At 47.3% G+C, this 18,320-nt stretch overlaps 5 protein-coding genes across 5 annotated transcripts; 2 read left to right on the forward strand and 3 right to left on the reverse strand.

Annotated features, from left to right (window-relative positions):
• Positions 1-82: 82 nt before the first annotated feature.
• On the forward strand, positions 83-1,411 carry I302_102893 (uncharacterized protein; the record flags this gene model as incomplete). The annotated part of the gene is made up of 4 exons (XM_019188261.1): positions 83-270; positions 336-822; positions 907-918; positions 1,043-1,411. 4 exons carry the CDS (start codon positions 83-85, stop codon positions 1,409-1,411), a joined length of 1,056 nt encoding a protein of 351 aa, XP_019051139.1.
• Positions 1,412-1,682: 271 nt separating this feature from the next.
• On the reverse strand, positions 1,683-6,024 carry I302_102894 (uncharacterized protein; the record flags this gene model as incomplete). Its single annotated transcript, XM_019188262.1, has 12 exons — positions 1,683-1,855; positions 1,946-2,198; positions 2,281-2,505; positions 2,591-2,673; positions 2,768-2,910; positions 3,012-3,587; positions 3,685-3,922; positions 4,009-4,678; positions 4,794-4,867; positions 5,055-5,128; positions 5,204-5,274; positions 5,485-6,024. The coding sequence occupies 12 exons, from the start codon at positions 6,022-6,024 to the stop codon at positions 1,683-1,685; spliced, it is 3,120 nt and encodes a 1,039-aa protein (XP_019051140.1).
• Positions 6,025-6,718: 694 nt separating this feature from the next.
• On the reverse strand, positions 6,719-9,937 carry I302_102895 (tryptophan synthase, beta subunit; the record flags this gene model as incomplete). The annotated part of the gene is made up of 11 exons (XM_019188263.1): positions 6,719-6,818; positions 7,032-7,242; positions 7,331-7,456; positions 7,566-7,881; positions 7,986-8,168; positions 8,239-8,293; positions 8,356-8,990; positions 9,056-9,152; positions 9,207-9,345; positions 9,436-9,529; positions 9,605-9,937. 11 exons carry the CDS (start codon positions 9,935-9,937, stop codon positions 6,719-6,721), a joined length of 2,289 nt encoding a protein of 762 aa, XP_019051141.1.
• A 386-nt stretch (positions 9,938-10,323) lies between these two features.
• Positions 10,324-11,915, reverse strand: I302_102896 (uncharacterized protein; the record flags this gene model as incomplete). Its single annotated transcript, XM_019188264.1, has 4 exons — positions 10,324-11,013; positions 11,070-11,427; positions 11,541-11,644; positions 11,742-11,915. The coding sequence occupies 4 exons, from the start codon at positions 11,913-11,915 to the stop codon at positions 10,324-10,326; spliced, it is 1,326 nt and encodes a 441-aa protein (XP_019051142.1).
• A 2,632-nt stretch (positions 11,916-14,547) lies between these two features.
• On the forward strand, positions 14,548-17,846 carry I302_102897 (uncharacterized protein; the record flags this gene model as incomplete). The annotated part of the gene is made up of 3 exons (XM_019188265.1): positions 14,548-14,706; positions 14,784-16,758; positions 16,822-17,846. The coding sequence occupies 3 exons, from the start codon at positions 14,548-14,550 to the stop codon at positions 17,844-17,846; spliced, it is 3,159 nt and encodes a 1,052-aa protein (XP_019051143.1).
• Positions 17,847-18,320: the final 474 nt, after the last annotated feature.

The following is an 18,320-nucleotide window of genomic DNA, read 5'->3' on the forward strand; positions in this document are numbered from 1 at the left end:
TTGTAACGCAAAATCACAGCTACATAACCTCATTCGACATACTAGTACCGACGACCAACCCTCATTCTCCACATCAGCCAAAATGTCCTCTTCAACCGCGGACCAACAGCAGAGTTCTCCTGGTAATTCGAAACAGCCCTCCCCGAGTCAATTGCGATACATAACAGAGGGTACTTTCGGTCGTATATACACTTGTAATGGTACAAACGTGGTATATAAGATGGTGAAAGAGAGCTCGCGTGGACCGAAGCTGAAGGAGGAATATACGATGTAAGTTGATCGTCATGATCTACCAAAGATTTGGGTTAGGCTGGTTACTGATCTCCATTGGGCAGATACGATGAGGTACATAGATCGCTTGACGGTGCGGTGTTCAAGGTACCGAGACCTTTCGAGTATTACTCACCGCCATATCAAGATGATCTCTCTTCTTCTGCTCCATCATCAACTACTCCCACGTACAACACACCGCAAGAATTCGACTTCAACTTCGTCTTCCCAGCATTCTCAATGTCCCTCATCCCACCGCTCGACCCAATAATAACAGAAACATACAAATCCGTCTTCTGGTCTAACGAGTTACAACGTGAAACCCACGAAATCAGATTGTTCAGACTATACCTCGGTCGCGAGGATATACCAACCGTCACTCAGGCTATCCAACCTGGAGTTCAGACTGATCCTCCCTTGGATATCGGCCGATACGAGAAATTGTCTGCAGCCCTAACAGTTCGGTACGGGGGAGAGTGGGAATTACCTGATCCCAAGGTTATAGCGTGGAATGTGGGGGAGGTATTGGCAAGGCTACACTGGATGGGAGGAGTGAATTGTAGGGATATTGAACTTGTCCTGGGGGGTTGTGGTTGTGGGGAAGAACGGGGAGGGAGAGTAGCTTGTTGGGTATAGGATTTCAATCAGGTGAGTCCCCTTCCCTCTTCCCTCTTCCCTTCTCCCCTCTTCCCTTCTCCCCTCTTCCCTCTGCCTCTACCTCTTATCCCCCTCCTCGTCCTGCCCGTGCTTGGCTCACCCTCGTTCCGCTCAGTGTCAACGCTTTCTCCCTCCTCGCACCCTCCACTCCCTCTCCACCTCGCCTTCGTCTCACTCCCCTCAACCAACTACGGGAATGTACGCCGCCAATACCCTCTTTCAAACTATGAAGCGACTCGCCACCCTCATCTATACACAGGAAATGTATTACCCCCGTCCTCACCAGATCGAACACTACACGCAGTTCAAACGGGGTTATGTAGATATTGTGGAGGCTATCCTCCAAAACGGGCTTGGTGGGTTAGGTGAAGATTTGAAGCGAGATATCATACAAGCTGCGAGGGGGTTCTTTGAAGAATATGAGAGGTTGGATTGTGAGAAAATGGCTAGAAAGTCAAGGATGGGCAAGAAGGTAGTTGCATGAGAAGACAAAAACATTTTGGAGGACGCGTTGTCATGTCATGTAATTGGAGAAGTCATCCATTATTCATCGTTTTATGATTGGTCCTTGTCATTATACAATGTATATACAAATAGAATATGATATGATGTATGTTGTATATGAGCGTATATCTAATCCTGCTTGAGCATTCCAATGTAAAGATATCCCGTCTAATATCCCATTATAACACAAGATCAAGATCGAAATCAAAATGAAATGTCCAATTGCCCATTCTATGTCCGCCATAGGAAGATCACACCCTCCCAATAGGCTGTCCATGACTAGGCACATAATCCTCATCCACCGTACTCGTATCAAGATTCTCCAAAAGCTGTAAAATGAATTTCGATTCGAAAGACGAATTGGTAAATACAGTGATGAGCGAGTTGGAAGTGGTTCTCAGGATGTTAGGAGCCATTACCAATGCTAATACCCAAAATAAATCAAGTCAGTACACTGGACTTTGTATTTGTATTGGATGGGATGCGTTTCGATGTACATATGGTAAGGACGTACCCAAATTACCAGGAGTCATCTTGGTCACTCTCACTACATCATCTTTCATGAATAGCTGAATGAAACTAATCACAAATAACAGTACCCGTCTATTGTATATAGGCAATTTCTTCAAGAAATCAATAGATTCTTCGGGAGTCTTCGATGCTGATAAGGCGTCATTGTATAGGTTTGAAGGGATGATGGGATCTTCTAATTCGCGCAACCACAATTTGAAAAGGGACGACGCTACGTGAGGATCATCTATCCCTTTCTGCAAGTCGCAATTCACACATCATCAGGCCAACTCAAGATGATAGACATGGACAAGACTGTAGCGAAAGAGAACGACTTACAAGCTGATAATGTCCCCTGTCCATCCTACTCTTCAGCTCATTCACATTATCCCCATCACCCGGTACTCTGAATATCCCCTCAGCTGATAATCCGCCCAAAGCCAGGATCCCATCCGCCAAGAACGGTAAGATGACAGGTACCTTGAGTGTAGGGTAGGCACGTTTCTGCAAGTCCATTATTCGATCGAGGGATTCTCCATATACTGAGGGGTAGAAAGCTGCGTCCTGTGTACAGGTGATCGCGAATGAGCTCGAAATCGATCACTTCGGCTTTTTTGGACGTTCAGGATAGAAGGAGACTCGGGCTTACACTGGCATGTTCGATCTCCCCCACTGTCAATGCTTTACCTCTTCCACCTTTTGCCGCCAACACCTCGAGTTTACCAATACAATCTGATCCGTCAAGTACCTCATATCAGCTCGCTTCCCTCAATCCAGTCCTGCGACATTGGAACGGCCATTTAAGTGGACGAAAGACCACACTCACACTTCGACATGATCCCAATCCCATCTGCTTTCTCCCCCGCATTCATCCTCAGAAAATTCTTCACAAACGGCTCAAAGTTTTTACTTGGTCCGAACGCGTTGACCAGTACGCAGAAGAGTTGAAAACCCAGTACGACCGCGTCGCTGCGACCGGTACCATCAATCAGCTATCATCGGAGCATGCGATGTAGACGGATCGGAAGTAGAGAGAGAGCGCGCGAGAGAGAGAGATAGCAAATACTCACTGATTAGAATTCTTAGTCAACTGTTTGATAAGTTGACAATAAACCTCATCTCTCATCTCGCTCGACGCCACACAAAGCTGAATCATCCATCTAATCTCTTCCAGCACTTGAAACTTCTCCGACTTTGTGCCTGCACCTGTACCTCCCATCCCTCCCTCCGAGGCAGCACCGTTCCCTTTAAGATCATTGTCGTTGTGCGGCGCAAACCCATTAGCCAATCTGCCGTTCCTATCAGGATGGCCTTTATCGTCTTTCCTCCCGTTCAACGCTAGGCTCGCCAAATTAAGGTGCGAGCTACTAGAAAAGAGTGGTTTGGCACCATCCACCGGTTTATCCCGTTCTCCCATGACGTGTTGAATCACCTTGAACGTTACTATAGCATCTTTGGTGAGATGTTTCGACAAGACCAGTAGGGGGGAGGTTATAGGGTTCTTCTGCCAATTGATGATTCGTTCTACTGGGACTTTCTGCCTCATTATGCCTGATCGTTTGGTTGCGAAGTATTTCCTGGCGAAATCGTCCGTCTGGAATGCTAGAATCTCACTGCTGATTTCTGAGGGGAGAAGGGGGTGTAGACTGATCACGCAGCAATAACAACATTCATTAGCTGGTTGAAAAATATGACTCGAGAAATACTGTGGTCGAGCTGTGGAAGATAGCCCGCCCCACTCACCCAGTCGACAACCGCTTAGTCTTGACACTGCCAGCCTGCTCCACGAATATCGGCTCAGCAGGCATCCGGGGTAATCCAGGAGTGGTACTTCCATTAGTCCCATTAACACCGTTCATAACTGTCAACTCGGTGGGTGTATCTGTCCCCTGAGTATCAGAATTCGACTCGTTCGATTCGATGATCGGACCAGTTATGGTCGTTCTGGATTTCTTGAGGGGTGATCCTCTAGCTATTGAGCCTGTGCTGCAATTAGCCGCCGCCTTACTCCCCTCCGTACCTTGGTGCAACCGATGTTATGAGAATTGGACGAGGATAATCACTCACTCCCAATCCCCTCACTTGAACTCGGACTACCTCCATCCCCCATGCCCAAACTCAACCCCTTGAATTTCCTTCCGGGGCTCTTGAACCCAGTTTTCACAGTCAACACCTGCGACTTCCTCTTCTCCCACCATCCTCCACCAGCAGATCCGGGAGTCGTAAAATCAGACATATCCGTCTCATTACCCGATCCCGACACCGATCCTCCTTCCTCTACTACACTCAATTGCGAGCTCTCGGTATACGGGTTTGAAGATAACGAGCCTGAAGGGTTGTGAGAGATGAGATTTGTATTTGTATCTACACTTCCGTTTCCATTTGCAGAGTATGAGCTCGGCGAGGTGAAATGCCCCAGGACTATAGCTTCTAATGTCTGGGATGCACCGTTGCCATACGATGGGCTGGGTGTCAATGAAGATGATCGGTTGGATTTCGATGGGGAATGGATTGGGCGTGGGACACTGTTGAGAGGTGAATAAGGTGGTCGAGGGTATGCTTTGCCTGCGTCTGCGCCTGGAGTTGTTGGACTTGTAGCTGAAATGGGCGAGAACAAGTTGGATGATCGATTTTGCCTATTGGTTCGTGAGGGCGTGGTGGGGATTATACGCGATGAGGAGGGGTTGGAGGAAGAAGAGGGCGATTGAGGCGTGGGTCGAGTGGGTAAAGCAGCTCGCTGAGAATGAGTCCAAAAGATTAGCGTTGTCATGCTTGTCTCCAGTTGTGTGAAGCGAATTATAAGGAACAAAGGGAGCCAAGGTGGTCTGATCTGACAACGAATATCAACTCACCTGTATTAGCCCAAGAGGGATAACGAAAGCATTACCACCAGGTCTTGTCCACTGTGTCTTCCCGGTTAACGTATCTATGTGGGGAGTCCGCAGCAGCAGAAGGTGATAAACAAGAATTCAGATGATGATCAGCTTGTGTACCTTTGTGATATTGAGAGATATCAAGTGATGAGATATCCCTTCCATTGTGCAGATATACACATTACAATACCATTCCTTTGACCCGACTTGCTCTGCCAAGAGACCATGAAGGACACTCACTATAGTAATAACTCCTATTCCCTCTGGTAGCATCTGCAAGTTCCCACCATTCTCCATCTGGTGATCTCGGGACGCTATGACCAGGAGATCAGCATGGAGCTTCCGGCCGTGTATGCACATGAGCTAGCTGATAAAACCACTACACTCACACAAACGCTCCTACGGGTGGGTCCCAACTACACTGCCCCGACGCAGGACAAGCGAAGAAGACGTGTTGGGTCTATGGGTGGAGTTAGATATCAGCTTGGGTCTTTTTGCTTTGTTAGACATGAGATCCGTTGTACGGTTTATAAGATAGCCACCATCACGAATGTCCGATGATGATGACGAAGATGATGGTGATGACAAGCCAACACGATGAATCCCATTCCGAAGTCGTATGTAGCGATAGAGATATCAAGGTTATATCTCGATTTAGACCCAGACTCACCAAGGGATCAGCAATAGTAACCCAAAACTGCAAACTCCACCCCAACGTCGGATCCTCGCATTTCGCCAGAGCATCTCGCACATCCAACCCAGGGGGTAGATACCCTCTATGTCCAATTTCCAGTTCCTCTCCATTCTCATTAGAGATACTTTCCTTTGAATCCGCACCAACACTGGCTCCCATCCCAATCCCAGTCCCAATTCCACTAGAGGCTATCGCAGGACCCGAGCCTGAGCCCGAGCTTGAGCTTTTATTTGGATTCTCACTGATCGGCCCCACCCTCCCAGGCGAGAGATGTCCTCTATTGTGCGTCACCTCATCTTCAATCATTTGTCGAGCATCGCGCCAGGCTTGTTTCTCCTCTTGCCGGTTGATGATGGAGTTGGGTTTGGGTGAATGAGGGATGGAATGGTACAAGGGAGGTAAGGTTGGTTGGCGGGTTGCGAGGTTGGTCGAGATGGGTTCGCCGAGGGTGATAGGTGGTGGTTGAGATGATTGGGCTGGTGGAGATGAGGGGTGGGATTGCACGGATGTTGACATCCTTGTACGTTGACCCTGCTCCCGCTCGATTGATTGTGAGGAATGACTCGACGCGATACGTTACGGACGCAGTTAAAGGCGGTGCGTTGTTATCCTGTCCTGTGGAATGGAAGGGTACAAGTAATGACAAGTACAAGGACAAGGCTGGCCAAGTTACCTTTTTGTTGGGTTGACTAATATATCGAAATAGACTAACAATGAGGGTTATAAAGTTTACTAGTATTTTGAGAGTTGGAGGGTGTTCGTGCCTACTTGCCGGTGTTTACCTTTAAACTTTCCGGATGGGAGATAGAGCGATCAACTCTGCGTCTGCGGTTGACGCTACAGTATTTGTTGTATCAATAATGGATATGATGGTGATTAATGGGTTGTTGATAGTGACGAGAGGTGTATTGGGTATGTCGTTACGCTATGATAGTCATATACGATCTGTGCGTGTTATCGAGTGTATGTATATGTATATGCACGGTGTATCTTACCGAATAACAAAACACCAAACACAACTACAGTAAGCAACCACTCGTTACCATCACGTGGATGTAATCGAATATGTTACGGCATTCAATCAGGTCAAATCCCGCATGCATCAGATATACTATCACGACTATGACCTCTACTATATACATTTTATCATCACGGCCAGCCTGTTATCCAGTATCACGAACCAATCTACCATCTATTCCTATCCCACCACTTATTGAGCAACGTGCCAATCCAACTTGTCGGCCCATTTCTTGTCCTTCAAAGTTAATAATACCTCGGCTACATCCTTGGCACCGTTTCCACTGAGGCAGCTGCAGAAGCAAGTAGATATTAGCGATGCTCGTTCGACAGATTATGAGTGGAGAAAAGTGGATAAGCCGAGGGTAGAGAGATGGAAGGGGCAAGGGAGCAGAAGAAGACGACTTGAGAGAGCGAAGGGGCGAAGGAGGGAGAAGGCTTGGAAGAAACAAAGGGAGAAAGACGGCGGGATCGGGGCGGATTGAAGGAAAGATCGAACAACTCACATAACAACGTCCTTATCTTTCGGTAAAGTCTTGGCCAACTGCATCCCTCCCCAAAGACCATGACTAGATTCCAAAGCTGGGATAATACCTTCCAACTGAGTGACCATCTTGAAAGCTTTGAGAGCTTGCTCATCATCCGCTACGATATATTCGGCTCGACCGGTGTACTTCAAGTGGGAATGTTCAGGTCCGACGGAGTTGTAATCGAGACCTATCGTTGGACATACAACATTAATCTAACAGCTTCTGGATAGATCGATGATCAAGAATGGGGCACAGAGCGGGAGAGAATTACTCACCAGCACTGATACTATGTGTGGGAACCAATTGACCCTCCTTACTTTGAATGATGTACGACGAAGCACCGTGAACAACACCAATTACTCCTTTGGTGAGTGTAGCAGAGTGCAAGTCGGTATCGACACCTATCCATATGAAGCCCATTATCAGTCGTTGAACTACTTTCGACACCTCACACTCAAGCTAATTTGTCGAAAGAAAGCAAGATATACACTGAGGAAGAGTAAAACTCACCATGACCTCCAGCCTCAACACCAATCAACCTAACCCCCTCATCCTCAATGAAATCATAGAAAGTCCCAATAGCGTTCGAACCACCCCCAACGCACGCCACAACAGCATCAGGCAATTTACCGCATTTCTCTTGCATCTGCGATTTGATCTCTCTTCCGATGACTCTCTGGAAATCTCTGACGATGGTAGGGAAGGGGTGAGGCCCGATGGCTGATCCAATGAGATAATGGGTATCTTCGAGTCGAGTGACCCATTCTCGCATCGCTTCGTTGACTGCGTCTTTCAATGTCTGGGTTCCGGATGTGACGGGGATTACCTAAGAGTTGTAATATACGCATGAGCATTACTCCTCAAAGTGAGAGATATTTCATACGTCTAAATATTCAGCTGATCAATTTCGTAAAGAGTGTGCCAACTCACATTACCACCCAACATTTTAATTCTAAACACGTTCAACTCCTGTCTCCTGACATCCTCGGCACCCATATAGACATCACATTGGAGCCCAAACTTAGCACAGACAGTAGCAGTGGCAACACCGTGTTGTCCCGCACCGGTCTCAGCGATAATTCGTTTTTTACCCAATCGTTTAGCGAGGAGGATCTATAGGTCATCAACGGATAAGGTTTCAGTCGAAGCGTCGTATAAGAGAAGTAAATGAGACTGGATTTACCTGTCCAACGGCATTGTTAATCTTATGCGATCCAGTGTGATTGAGATCTTCTCGTCTACGGCACCACAAAGTCAGCCCTGCATTTTTCATACAACGAAGCAAGAGACTTGAACCCACTTCAACCAGATCTTCGCCCCGCCCATCTCCTCAGTCAGCCTCTCAGCAAGGTACAGCTGACTAGGTCTGTTAATATATCCAAACATATCTTCAAACTCCTTCCAGAACTCCGGGTCCTTGATCGCCTCCGCATGCGCAGCCTCAATCTCGTTCAAACAATCCACCAACGACTCGGGTACGTAGGCACCACCAAACAACCCAAATCGCGAAGGTAATTTCCCAGGTTGGTTGACTTCCAACTCAGGTCGAGCAGTCTCCCCCTCGGGTATAGGCAGGACAGGTTCAACCTTCTCCGTCCCGTTCACTCCGTTTGGTCTTTCAGCTGCGGAAGGGGCGGTACCGTTCTTTCTACCTAATGGAGGGGGGTTCTGACCATGCAAAGTGATCTCCCTACAGAACTCTTCGACCAATTTTGTAGATTTCTCAATCTTGGGATTATCCAATACCAATTTGATGATTTTCGATCCTACTACTACGGCATCCGATCCAGCGGAAGTGACGAATTCAAAGTGCGTTCGGTTGTCCACTCCGAAACCTACTGCTAATGGTACGGGTGTGAAGGCTCTGATCCTAGCGACGAGTTCGGGGAGGGACGCGGAGATGGCTACTCCTGCTGAGGAACCAGTGACACCCATCTGCGCGATTGGTGAAGCGATCAGCCATCAAGTATGATGACATAGCAAGAGAAAGCTGGACGTACCTTGGAGACAACGTAGATGAAGGAATCGGCAATACCAGTCAAGAATTTGACTCGATCGATACTTGTCGAAGGGGCGATAAGGGGAACGTATGACATGCTGTTTTAGATTGTCAGCTGATGCTTCGAGTTCGACGCGGGATACCTAGCTCACCCAGAGTCCTGACAGATATTTCTGAATTTGATAGCTTCCTCAGGGGGCAGATCAACAATAATGTATCCGTTTGCGCCTGCTTCTCGTGCATCCTGAACGGCTTTCTCTTCGCCATAGGCAATAAGGGGGTTGTAGTAGCCTAAAAGGTTGATTGTATCAGCGCGATGTTAAATGACAGAGCAGAGATAAGGCATTCATGAGATGAAGCAGGAAAGAAAAAAGTACCCACCCATAAAGATAACAGGAACCTTTAACCCCAACTTCCTAGCCTGTCTAGTATATTCCAAACAATCCGCATAATGCACACCATTCTCAATGGCGATCTACAGTGGAACGGGTTAGCCTACCATACATTCACATATAGAGAATTCCGACATTTCAAAGTAGACCATACCCACAGTATTAGCCCTCTGGATGGTAGGTCCATCAGCAATGGGATCACTGAATGGTACACCCAATTCGATTATATCCGCTCCGCCAGCTTCCAACGCCATCATCAGGGGGACGGTGGCATCGCGAGTGGGAAAACCAGCCGTGAGGAAGGTGACGAATGCTCTGTGGGCAAGAAAACGTTTAGCTAGGATAGGTCGTCGAATGAACGAGATAGACATACGGTTGATCCTGTATGACAAGGCAAGATCAGTATGGTTCCCCTCATCGATAACAAAGTTACACTGATCACTCACCTGCTCCTTCTTCTCTGCGAAGACTCTTTTCAAGTGTTCAGACATGTTCTCTTCTTTTGGTGTGGCTCTGATGTATAAATAAGTGTGTGAAGAAGAAAGAGAGAACTAGTGATATGTATGAGATATATATGTGGTCATAGATTTGACTTTTTCTGATACTGTAGACTGATGATCGAGTCGGGCTCGAATGCCGGCACAGCGGTGCGATCATAGCGATAAAAGGGGAGGATCATTTACATTTATATCTCATATACAGATCAGATACGTGGTGGATTATATGCATTGACACGAACAAAGATGCTTGATGCTGGGCACTCTATATACAACTGATAAAGACGAGAACACTAGATATATACAACTTGACTCAGACCTATCGAAACAAAGTCGCTACAGATGTATTTCCATTAGACATGGGGGAAACATCTATGGTATCAAATATCACCAAATTCATTCTGACTTTCTCCTTCATCATCCATCTTTTCATCTTCATCCTTATGGGCGTCGATAGTCGGAATATCCATATCGATGCCAATATCATCATTCGTATTCGTGTGATTGTTCGTTATCGACAGTGATTGTGATTGTGATTGTGGTATCTGCGTAACATCCTCATGGGCCGACCAATTTATAAATTCAAACCCAGGTATACCACCCGGTGAATTCCCCTGGTGTTGGTTCTGGTTTTGAGTGACCTGCGAGATATATTGAGCCTCGAGCGCCTGGTTGTGCCGAAGACGTATCTCATCAGAATCCAAACTTCTAACATGATCCTGGCTTTGATTCCGATTTTGAGTTAAGCCATTATGATGACTATAGTTTGGATCGATACCTTCCGCTATCATCCGATTTATCTCTTCGAAAGTCGATTGATTCCCTGACGAAACACTTGAGCTGGTGTACGGTCTGGGGGTGCTTTCACCGCTGAGAGCCGTCTGTGGTCCGAACATCGGAGAGTGAGTCGAGGGACTAGGAAAGGCATTGAAAATGCCGAAATCGGGGCTGTAATGCTGTTGCGAAGGTGAGGGGTGTGTTCCTGTCGACGAGGGGGTATTTGGAGCTTGAGACTGGGATTGCCAAGGTTTCGGACGAGAGGAGAGGGTCGATGTGGATGGTGGTAAGGGCTATCAACGGATTCTCAGCAAAGGACCAAGCTACTCGGACAAGACACCACACTCACATTCAACTCATCAGGTATATCCCTCCCCTTCAACTCCTCAGCTTTCCCCTCCCTGATCAGTTCGCAGAGCTTATCAAATGTCAGGCCAGTCTGACCCTCTGTTCCCTTCGTTTCCATCATTCTCATCGCTTCTGTCAGATGGTCCATACGGGATGGTTTCGTCTCCTTGCCTTTGTCTTTGTCTTTGCCCGTACATTTTCCAGCAGATGTGTTCTGGGTGATCGTGTTGTTGGGCAGTCGTGGGTCCTCGGGCGAAGAGGAAGAGGATCCAGACGAAGAGGGGCTGGGAGGGACTACGTGTGGGGGTGCGTTGACGTAGGATGTGTATACGGTGAATGGGATAGGTATACGTTTGATTCTGGAATAAAGCAATCACATCAGATCTGCTACGATGATTGAGGTTGGGGGGTGATGAGATAATCAAGGGACAATGATTGAGGCAGGAATCATGATCGTCGAGAAAATGCTCACCTAGTAGTAAAGTAAAACCATTGAGCCTCCGCAATAGTCCTATCTATCAATCCAGGCGACATCTTCTTCCCCTTTATAGCGTTGAAGACGGTGGGTAGTCCAGCCTGTATCAGTCATCCAGCGTCAGCTCATTCCGGATCCTAGGTTAGAAAAGCTTCATACAGATATATCAACGATGTGGTACCACTGACAAGCACTCACGTTGAACACCGGATCCTCTGTGAATTTGTAATCTTCAAACTCCTTGAATATACGTTTCAGCAGAGCTTCATCGGGCTGTACAGCTTTAGGACTCGATGTGGATGTAGAACCAGATGCAGGTGAGGATTTGGGTTTGTTTTTGGGAGGAGGGAAAGGCGGTGGTAGCATTGACATTGTTGGGTGTTGCGTTTCACTCTAGGTCTGGTGAGACGTGAGAGTGAGAGTAGGATGCGATGTAGAGTTGTTGCTGTTGTTCTTATATATATATTCCTTTTCCTTGAACTACATCCTCTACTCGATGATGTGGTGTGATCGACTATACTGTAAACCCCCTCTCCCCACCTCGCTTACAATGTCGCCCCACACCGAATCACCAGCTCCAAGAATGGCTCCAAGTGTTCGAGGAAGAGTATCAAGCGATAGTGACAGCACTTGTACTGCTCAATCCAACTCTAAGCGAGGTCGATTATCCAATGTGAAAGTCAATTGCCAAAGGAGGTATGATCAAGCGAAGTCAGGTCAGATCGCCGAGAACAGAACAGAGTCAAAATATCAAAGGTACCCTAACACCTCTCCGAGGTTGAGTTGATGAATCGGAACCCTCTTCCTTTCCTCCTTATATATGAGATCTACAGGAAGTGGCGAGACGTTCTGTCCTAACCACGTCGCTGACTAAGTCTGCGATGGTATAAAAAGGTCATTAGTGATGGTGACTGGGTGACTAAGCTGCTATCATCAAACGGTCGACTCGACATTACATGTAGTACGTGCAAGAGCGCGTACTAGGTGATGGACATGTGAGAAGTGGAGGTCAGTGCGGTGCAGCGCGGTCACCGATATCTTCACCGTCACAGCTTACATTCCTCTAGCGCATAGCTATCTAATCCTTTTGCTATGCCATTACCGCTCTCCGTCGATGGACACTGCACTGTACAGCCTTGACCCACCGAGGACATGGAGTTCATCTCCCTACTCTTTGCTTAGCTTAGAACGAGGATTGACGATACGAGTATGACCTTCCAAAAGGACCGACTAATTAACCGAGCAAGAATCAACCTAAGAAACGTGGTCTACATTCCACTGCCACGTGGAGAGACACATCGAAGAACGACGATCACGATTACCTAATTCGGCGAGTACACTAAACATCTGCCATAATCGAATCCCCCAAACCCCTGAATCCCCTTGGAGATTCCGCTTGTTGTATTTGTCAGCTGGGCAGTTGGCTTTTCTTCTTTCAGGCACATTCCGATCCGTCGTTGGTTGTTTTTTACTTTGTTCGGACAACAACAACAACATCGATTCAGATTCAACTCCATCTTCGTTGGAGTGGGAAATATAGATCTCTTCCAATTACATGGGCGTAGAAGAGGACACGACAGGACAAGACGGGAAAAGGAATGTGGGTTGGTAGAAATAGAATTTACGTGGTATCGTAGCTGGGCTTAAGCATGTGGCTAGTCTACGCCCCTTGAACCTGATTCTGATTGCGTATTGACCATCCAAAAATGTTGGAGTTATTGGATCCATCAAAATATCTATCGATAACCATTTGCATGAACGAGTGAATTGGTCATCCACCTCCTCATGATCGATATCAACATCACAATCATTGAATCTTTCTCTCACTTGTCACGATTCAGCTCGACTCGCTAAAGGAATATAACCCGCTGGACGGTAACCCCCTTGGTGTTTCATCTTCGCACTATAGTCGGATTTCGGATTAGAGTGTAGAAATCGAACTTGAAGTTGTGGTACCATATGGGACATTGAAGAAGGTGCACACGCCAAGGCAAAGGTGAGTAAAGTAAGCTCACAATCTCCTCCCTCAGATCTGGTGCCATGAGCATGTGCATGAGCTTGAAGGACGGATCAAATTGCCCAAAGCTCAATGCTCAAACTTTGATGGGATGATCCGTGCGGAATGAAATGTTGGATTGGATTGGGATTGATGGTACCTTTTTATCATCGGGACCTGTGCATTCGTGATGGGATGAGGAGTGATATGTTTCAGGTTACTTGCCTGTTTACCTATCCATGGAACACACGATATACTCATACTGTAGCAACAATGAGAGAGAGGAACTGAGCGTTGGTAGAGATGGTGGTCTCCTTGTTGTTTTTGTGCTGATATGTTTGCGATTGGATCGTACAGGGACTTCAACATAACAACTATATCAACCTCAGCAGTAGATGGTGTCCTCGAGGGCGCAATATTAGATTATCAGAGATAGTTCAAGCAAGATATCAACCCATCCATCAATCGGTCAAGATTTCTCCCTGCGAACCATCATCCCGAGAGATCATTGATCCTAGACAACCATCACCCCTCTCCCCATCAACATCACCAATCCTGTTAAACTTCAAAGTTCACTTTCGTCCTTCCCCTTCCCCTTCCCTCTCTCTCCCTGGCCCGGAAATCAGATTGGTCAAGTTAGATCATCAATCAATAATATTTAGATCAAATTGAAGGTGCCCCGAGAGACGCTATCTGGGTGATCAGTGCTGTTGATTACGGTCACAGCGTCAATCATCCTAGAGAATTCGCTCGTGTTTGCGTTCGCTCGGTCAGCGAGAGAGTGTACCTTGTGGGCTCTGTTGGTCTTCTTGACGAGGTACCACTAAAATATTCAAAATCCATCTTAGTCGAAAGTCGAAAGTGATACTCAAAGAGAGAACCTAGCCTAAAAGATATATATTAAATACGAGAGCAGGATCGAGACTCGAATACATCAAATGCGAACAGTTCGAAACCATTCCCCCTCTCTATCCCTTTTCCCCCTTGCATTACATCGCGCAAGTCAACATGTCGACTGAGATTTATACCACACCTAGAGAGAGGATGTTCAAAGCGAAGTTGGAGTTGTTAGAAGCTGAGCAAGAGGAGAGAATCAGGCGTAAACAGGCGAGAAGGGAGAGTAGGAAGTTGAGCCAAGCTATCTCGCTGAATGATGAAGCAGCAGTGGTGAGTCATTTCTCTCTTCCATATTCGGCTGGAATATCGGTTGATCAAGTAACTCACTCGACCATGTTGAATCGCAGGCATCATCTTCCCGCCTCGACGCCCTTGCCACACCGTCGTCATCAATCCTTCGTAAATCCTCTGCCCTCCCCCTACCATCCGCCTTCCAACCTCCCAAATCCCCTCAACCAACCCAGGATCCTCAAATCTCATCCTCTCCTGCACCCTGCCTCCCACTTCCTCCTGCCCCTCTCACCCAAAATACAGATTTCGGTCCACCTATCCACCTTCCCTCTCCCTCCGCTTCTGGCTCAATCACCAACGGAGTGAGGCGAAGAAGTAGTAGAGTGAGATTCTCAGACCAACAACTACAACCCAACCAGGCCCAAACCCTCATCGTATCTCGTTCCACCTCGTTGAAGAGCCAGAGAAGGGAATCGTCGATCGACGGATTACTTCAAGATCTGATGCACGCTTCGAACTCTCTGAATAACAACGGCAGGAAACACTCGACCGCATCAAACCATAGTTTGAGTAGGAGAGTATCGTCCAACTCGCTCAAGAGAGCTTCCTTCGCTTCTTCCGTGGGGTCCGATCCATTCAATTGGGCCACATCGTCTTTTGGGTCTACCTCGGAGATTGACTTGGAAGGTACAGTGAAACACAACTTGGAGGAACTGGATATGGAGTTGTTGCAATCGGAGATAGAGATGAGGATGAACGAAGAACGAGATGGGATGGGGTTCAATCCTCAATTATTACCTTATCCGAAAGTTTCAAAGCAACTCTCAAGACTTAGTATCGAGTCGACAGGGTCGAGCGTATGGTTGACTCAGGATCATATGGTCAATCTCAGTGAGATAGGACCTTCAGAATCGGACACTCAGTCAATGTTTAACCCCCAAAGATCCTCGTGGGCCTCTACCACCTCCATGATCAATGATCAATCCAGAAAATCAAGTCAGTTCTCATTAGAAGCTCAAATAATCTCAAATTCCATCTCACGTAAATCATCTTACGCTCCCTCATCAATAACCGATCGAGATGATGGGCTCAATACCCCCTCGTCGCTTCGATCATCCACCTCGGAAGATATACTTCCCAATACAACGCTACGAAGCGATTCCGCCAACTCCTCCATCTCGATGTCATTCCAACTTCCGCCCAGAGCACATACATTGGCTTATTCGAGTTTATTACCCTCCCGTCGCCGACGAAGCTCACTATTAGTTCAGGGAGGACTTGTGGGTGGACCAAATATAAATAGAGGTGAATGGGATGATCCCGAACTTGGTTTATCACCCAGATCAGGACCTACGAGAATATTGGGCAGTCTGTCGTCAGTGATTTCTAGACGGGGGACCAAGTTGGCCGAGGAGATTATAGAAAGGTCGAGTTCTGAGGTTGGACGGTCACGGGGTGATATAGAAGAAACAACAAATCGTCCGGTTGAAACAGAGGTCGAAGTAGATGGCCGGAGACATGAGATGGAGGAAGAGTTTCCGGTAGCGGTCAAAGGTCATACGAGGTCCGAATCGACTTTTAGCGCTATAATGGCTTTTCCCATCCCTCCCGATAGGATTATCGAAGCTATCACACCTCGCAAGGATACAGAGAAGATCGAAGTTCATGAAGAACTCCCTATAGAATTACCTGGGGGCTCAGTGGAGAAGGTGATAGAGATTTCATTGAACCCTGAAATGACCGTCTCTCAACTCGTTCAGCCTATCTCGATGGCGCAAGGTTCAGAAGAGTCGCAGCCGTTACGATTGGAGGTATCCCTCAACTCGCCCTTTGTGGAAGTTGATCAGACCTGCACGTTCCCTTCGGTTGAAGCTATAGAGGTTGATACACACTCTCCTTTAACCATTTCGGACCGTGTGGAAGAAGTGGAAGAAGTACAGCCTGTGATAGTGTCCGACCCCATCCATTTATCTTGTCCATCCAGCCCTGAACTCGATGAGATCCTTCGAACAGTCACTCGACCCCGACGATCGAGACGATCCGTAGGAGCGACGGAGTCGACAGAGACAGAAACGGAAGAGAGTGATCTTGGTGGGTGCTTACTTCCCTTGTCATGCGAACATGAACATTCAACTTACATCTCTTGTCACGTAGATGTCGCATCCCCCTTGGTCAAGGTCGCTCTCATCTCGCACATCCTCTCACCCAAATCACGCCTTCTCTCTACTTCACCCTCACCCTCTCGGCCCGCCTCGCTCCGATCAGTCAGTGCGAATAGCGTCAGCACGTTATCGTCTCTCCGAAGTGGTCTCGGCCTGACCTCGGGCAGAGGGTGGAGTGGTAGTGAATCCGAAGAGGAAGATTGGATATCGACCGTTCGAGATATCAGGGAACGTAAAACCACACCAACCGAAATCCGGAAGATGAAGAGAAAGTCTGAAGGCTTGACCATCCAAGTTGAAGCTGAGCTTGACCTGGAAGATACGCCAACAACTATAAAGACCAAACGATTCTCTACGTCTTCGACATCCTCAAGTACAAGTAAGAATAAGAATAGGTATTCCCAATTATCGGAAATGTCGACGACAACCACCTCCGAATCGCATTTACCCCTAACTCCACTAAGTCTGGGGGCGTTAACTCCCACCACTGTAGGACTTACACGAACCAACTCCAACGCCTCCACATCGAGCATCGCGAATAGTCAATCGTCCAAACCTGGGAATTTTCCCTGGGGATTATCTTCCCCTCCCAACTCGCCTATACGGGGACTGTTCGTGAATAACCTATCTCCCAGCAGGGAATTCTTCACCTCTTTCAGGGATACCTCTAGGACCGTTGGTAAGAAGAATCGGGGGATGAAGAAGGAATTACCGAAACCCAAGAGAGAGGACGAGCTGGAAGATTGGGGTGAACCTGAGATCCTCATCGACGAAATTGGATTTGGATCACTCGAGTCTTCAGATGTGGGTTCGCTCAGAGGATCGATTTCTACCTTGAGCCTTAGGAGCGATATTAGTATTTTGGCTGAGAGGTATGGTGGTGAGAGTAGACGATCAACTATAAAGTTGGGTTCTACTTCTGCACCTGGAACCACGGGACGATCGGAAAGTCCGGATCTGTGGATGGATTTGGAGGGGGAGAGGAGTCTGATGGACGAGGAGATGCCTGAGATGTGATGGGTGCACAGTATAAGTAGAGTGATAGATAAAATATATAGGTTATCTTGGGTTCGTCTTTTGGGCTATATCGTCTTGTCCTGTTGGCAGTGGTCTCGTTGTATATGCATTAAAGTAATATTGCTTGACGATCAAAGAACTGCCAAAAGCATGAGCAAAAGTCAAGCATGAGCAAAAGTCAAGCATGAGCAAAAGTCAAGCACGAGCAAAAGTCGATTGTATATTTGCTGACTCTGCCCATCCCATCTGTTCGCATTCACGTGCCGAAGATGACCAGTAACTTATCGGTTTACCAAATGAACACCCGCTTCCGTGGGATCAGAGCGGGTCTCCAACAGACCATGTGTCTCACGCACGAGACGGTCTCAGTTTCCATTCCCCTCCTCTCGAAACAACGTTCAATCCCCGATTTGTTTTACAGTAGAAGGATGGTAATTGCCGGTCGCGGCACGGTGACTCACTTAAGCTACAACC

Source organism: Kwoniella bestiolae, chromosome 1, assembly GCF_000512585.2.
Source record: "Kwoniella bestiolae CBS 10118 chromosome 1, complete sequence".
NCBI lineage: Eukaryota > Fungi > Basidiomycota > Tremellomycetes > Tremellales > Cryptococcaceae > Kwoniella > Kwoniella bestiolae.